The 4,926-nt window shown below is 53.2% G+C and overlaps 1 protein-coding gene across 2 annotated transcripts; it reads right to left on the bottom strand.

Annotated features, from left to right (window-relative positions):
* Window positions 1-937: 937 nt before the first annotated feature.
* LOC100285922 (ankyrin protein kinase-like) lies at window positions 938-3,965 on the bottom strand. Of its 2 annotated transcripts, none has more exons than XM_008682538.3 (4): window positions 3,539-3,965; window positions 1,860-3,449; window positions 1,684-1,761; window positions 938-1,564 (listed from the first exon to the last, which is right to left on the bottom strand). In XM_008682538.3, exons 2-4 carry the CDS (start codon window positions 3,401-3,403, stop codon window positions 1,354-1,356), a joined length of 1,833 nt encoding a protein of 610 aa, XP_008680760.1. In that variant the 5' UTR covers window positions 3,404-3,449; window positions 3,539-3,965; the 3' UTR covers window positions 938-1,353.
* Window positions 3,966-4,926: the final 961 nt, after the last annotated feature.

The following is a 4,926-nucleotide window of genomic DNA, read 5'->3' as shown; positions in this document are numbered from 1 at the left end:
CGATCCCATGATATAAGGGACTAATCAAGCAATGATGCTTTATGTAATACCAAGTATCCAATCACTGTTGGATTAAAAGTTAAAATGACTTGAAACTATGAATTTGTCGGCGACCCTTGCAACTAACAGAAGGCTGCTACTCTTATTAGTAAAATTAATCCATTTTTCTTTTCCTTCCTGTTTACCATTAAAAAAAACGTTGGTAACACTTAGGCAGAACAAATAAACCCCCGCCATAGAGCCTGTGAAAAAAAATAATCAAAGAAAAGATGACCCTATCTACGAGAGTTGGCGGTCACACATCATGTGAGCTTGAGCAGACGAGAAGCACCATGGAGTCGAATTTCTTCCGGCTGACCTTTTGCTAGTGGCTTGCGGTTACACTGACATTGATGATAGGTCTCAAATAGCTCTCTTCAGTTACTAGAGGCACCACCATTGATGGTATTATTTGGTAACACTCCTAGATTTGAATGGACAGATAGATCAATAGTTGAAACATTACACATCTGAATTCCCTTTCTTCTAATTCCGACGTTTCGGTGGCTTCAAATAACAGGTTAAGGGCATCACGTAGTGGATTTCAGAAAGTTTTCGAGCTATCAGGAATGATCTAGGCGTGTTTTCCATATAAATTATTTATTCAATTACTCTGCCTTGCTGTCTGTAGAATGCAGGCTCTTGTTATCCAAGCTGAAAAAAATGCTGCTTTAATCCGGACATGAGTAATCTGATTCGATGATTCGGCCTGTTTTACTCATTTTAGTACCCTCATTGTAGGGATGGACCGGGATGGTCATTCTCAGATTCCTTTTTCTTTTTGCCCCCTTTGGCTACATTGCATTACCGGTTCCTTTTTCTTGTTTGTTTCTATTTCAATTTCAGAGGAATTGCTTGCTCAAGAACAATGCATTGCGACGTCAACTGATAGCAGCACTCAACAAAATCCGTCGCTTTAGGACATCACAGTCATAGTATATTGATCCACAAAACATGTGAAGTAAATACGTGGCCCGCTATTACATCGATAGCAGTAGCACCAACCAAGCTATACACATCTAGTGTGGAGTAAACTTACATTTGCTCACCATATGGTATATGAATTGACCCACTCCTTGCCTACAAACTGTCGGTACAGAAAAAGAATTAAACTGTGATTAATGAAAAATGGTAACTGTTGGATCCTATATGGAGTTTTACTCGGCTTATTTATTTTGATAATAACTGCCGAACACTCTTTGTATCAGAAGTACTCGCTCATCTTCCATGTGTATTGAAGCGCCTCTTGCCTTGTTGGCCGATCTGGATGCCTACTTTTTTATACTCGGAAGGAAGAAGGATGATCCTCTCTCGTCACTGCTTTCCTGCCCAAAGCTTTTTCTGGCAGACGAGGATCTTGTCCTTGTCGGCCTTGTTCTCGCTGCTGTGCTTCTCGCAGCTCCATCGCATCCCTTTGGCAATGGGTGCCACAGAATCGAGGAAGTAGGTGCTCTCCCGGATTATGGCGTAGCCCGTGGGACGAAGGATACGGTCCATCTCAAGGAGCACGTACTTCATCTCGCACCTGCAGTTGCAATTGCAATTGGTTGGTGATGATATTTATTTATTTTGGATTATTGAATTTGCAGAGCTGAGAAACTGAGATCCATTCGTTGCTGCTGCTTCTTCTTCTTCTTCTCTTACCTGTGAGACTCTGCTGTGAACAGGCCATCAAGATGCAACAGGTCATAGGTGCGTGGATATGTCGAGAACGCCTCACACCTGTAAATAAACATTATTATTAGTATACCATCCGTGGATGAGGCAATTAGCTACTGAACTTGATTGGAACCAATCGAAGATATAATTAAGTTACCAACCAGTCGTGGTTGACGCCGATGAGCCCTCTGTCGTAGACGACGCCGAGGGAGTTTGGGCCGTAGGAGGAGACGACGTTCATGACCCAGACGGGGTCCTTGATGAGGCTGCCTGCGAATCCTCCGTACACGGTGTTCATGTCCATGACGTTCCTGATCTTGTCGCTCCCCAGCGCCGGCAGCAGCGTCTTGTAGTGCTTGACCCTGAGCTTCCACCGGGCGTCGTCCTGCTTGAAGGCGGCGGCGCTGCTGCCCGGGACGACGCTGATGCGCTCCGGGGCGACGCTGAGCCTCTGGGGCCACTTGGGCGTGGCGTTGAGCCCCAGCTTCCTGTACTTGGGGCTGGGAGCCGTGACGCAGGAGCGCATGGGCACGTACCAGGCGGCGTCGGGGTCGACGCTGTCGTCGCACTTGGCGGGCGTGGTGACCGGGGTGAGCTTGTCGTAGCAGGCGTCGGCGGACTTCTGCCACACGGCGATGTCCCCCTTCATGCTGTAGAGCTTGAAGCACATGCTGGCCAGCATCTTCTTGAGCCTGTCCAGGTCGGCCTTCTGCGCCTGCGCGGTGGTGTTCCAGCCGTGCCAGCGGTTCTCGTAGTTGACGGGCGGGCCGGAGAGCACCCAGAAGCCGCCCGGGCGGAGGACGCGGTGGATCTCCAGGAGGTAGAGGCCGCCGAACTCGGTCCAGGGGATGAGGCAGCGCGAGCAGTGCGCCATGTCGAAGGCGGCGGACGGGAACGGCAGGCGCTGCGTGGAGATGATGCCGAGGATGGCCGGGATGCCGCGCTCCAGCGCGAACTGCACCTGGGCCTCGTGGTTGTCCCTGGGCGCCAGCGACACGGTGAGGATGCCCCGCCCCAGCAGGTCGCCGCCCCAGCTGGCGACGCCGCAGCCGGTGTCGAGCGCGGTGCGGACGGTGCCGTCGCGCATGCCCGGGACCAGGCCCTGCATCAGGTCCACGTACGCGCCGACGCCGTTGGGGAACATGGTGCCGCCGCCGGGGAACCGGAAGCGGTCGCCCTCCTTGACGAGCCAGTGCTGGTTGGACTTCTGGCTGTTGATCCAGTCGTAGGGGACGTTCCGGTACCAGCACTGGTCCTTGCTCTTGGGCCACCGGATGGGCGGCTTGTACCCCTTGGGCGGCGGCACCAGGCACTGCTGCCGGTCGGGCGGCGGCGGGCAGTGCCGCTCCATGAAGCTGAGGCGGTAGTTGCCGTACCTCCGCCAGCGCTTGGGGTCGGTGCAGGGGGTGTAGTCCTGGTAGTCGGCGGGGCACTCGGGGAACGCCACGGCGGCCGTGGACGCCAGTGCCGGCCGAGCCTGGCCGTCGTCGGAGGGACGGCGGGTCGTCGTGGCGGCGCCGAGGGCGAGGAGAGCCGTCGGCGCCGGCTGGATGGAGTCCAGCAGGCTCCGTCCCGTGCTGTAGATGCCGCCCAGGTAGAAGGAGAAGGCGCAGAGCACGACGACGACGAGCGCCACCGGCACCGCCCTGGACCCTGCGCCGGCGCCGCCCGCCCTCTCGGGCTTATCTTCCTTGCTGTACTTCATGGCGCCGCCCACGCCACGCTATTCTCCCCGTCGTCGAGCGCTGCAGCTGTAACGCGAGGAGAAATTAAACTTTTATTACCGGGGTGCGGGGTGCGGGGTGGCAGAGAAGAAGAAAAAAAGGCGCAGGGGACGAACATCCGAGAACCGAGATGCATGCAAATATGAAAGAGAATGGGAGATGACGAGGTGAGCTGGTCGCGTTGACGCGTTTACCTCGGATGGGAATGGGATGGCACTGGCAGTGGAGTGGACAGTGGAGTGTGCTGGTACTAGTACTAGTAGCGGGAGGAGTGGAGGACCGGGCAGGCACCGACGGCAGCGGCCAGCGGGAATCGATCGCTGCGCTGGCTGGAACCGCAAGGGGTAGCACAGTGGGTGGATGTCGGCCGGCACCGCCGTACCACAGATCTTGTCGTTCTTTCACTTCACCAGACGAGGCTGTATGTGTTGCACTACGAACGAGACGGAGGAGACGAATGGCGCGGTTGCTCTGGAAGGAGAAGGCTAGCGGAAACGAAGGGATAGTAAAACCGAAGGAAGTAGTGACCCGGGCAATCAGTAGCGACCGAGAGATTATAAAGCCAGGCCAGGAAACAGGGAAGGGCAGGGAAGAAATGGTGGCGAGCCAAACGGACGGCGGCAGGCAGTGGTCATCGGCCGAACGGCACACGCTAATACTAGTAGTAGTACTATTTTACATGATTGCATGCCTGGTTGGTTCGGCGCGCGGGCACTCCCACAAACCGCTAGTGCCCTTGTCCCCGCGATAGGCGAGTGGAAGTCGCAGAGTGCGACTTTGGCTGGCCGACGACGCGTCCGTCCAGATCGATCTCGCATTTTCACACTGCACTAGTGGTTGTTTCCGGGAGGGGACCCCGGACCTTGCTGCGGTATGGGTCTCCATCGGTCCATGCTACGGTGAAAATAGAAAACTGGCGCACCCCTTTGTCATTGGTGGAGTTTTCTCGTACTCGTACCCACCCGGCCGCAACCTTCTCGTCCGCCACGGCTGCACTTTATTAGTAAAGCCGGGTTTTTTTTTGGAAGTTTGAGCAGTTAAACCATTTATTAGTAGTGATGAATAAGCTCTGTATAAAGCTTGTACAATATAGTCTCATAAAAACCGTATGTAGTGGTGTGGCGAAGCCAGAGAAAGCTACTGCTTTTTAGCTGAGTTCTACCTTAATTCTTTTGTGAGCGTATGATTTAGGCCCTGTTTGTTTACCCTCTAGATTATATAATCCAGCTTAAATAAGTTAAGAGGTAAACAAACAACACAGATTATTAGGTGGATTATGTAATCTAGATACCTAGATTATAATAATCCATAAGCACGTCAATAGATGCTTGTATAATCCATAATCTAGATTATATAATCCTAGAGGGAAACAAACAGGGCCTTAAAGAACTTTTCTTTTGGCACAAGCCTCAACTTCTTTCCCGCACGCAGGCACGCACAGTACAGCAAAAGCAGCCAAAAAGGCACGTCAACGATGCCCTCGCCCTACTCTCCTACTACTAGT

The sequence above is a fragment of the Zea mays genome, chromosome 1, assembly GCF_902167145.1.
Source record: "Zea mays cultivar B73 chromosome 1, Zm-B73-REFERENCE-NAM-5.0, whole genome shotgun sequence".
NCBI lineage: Eukaryota > Viridiplantae > Streptophyta > Magnoliopsida > Poales > Poaceae > Zea > Zea mays.
This window is presented reverse-complemented; position numbering and strand designations above follow the sequence as displayed.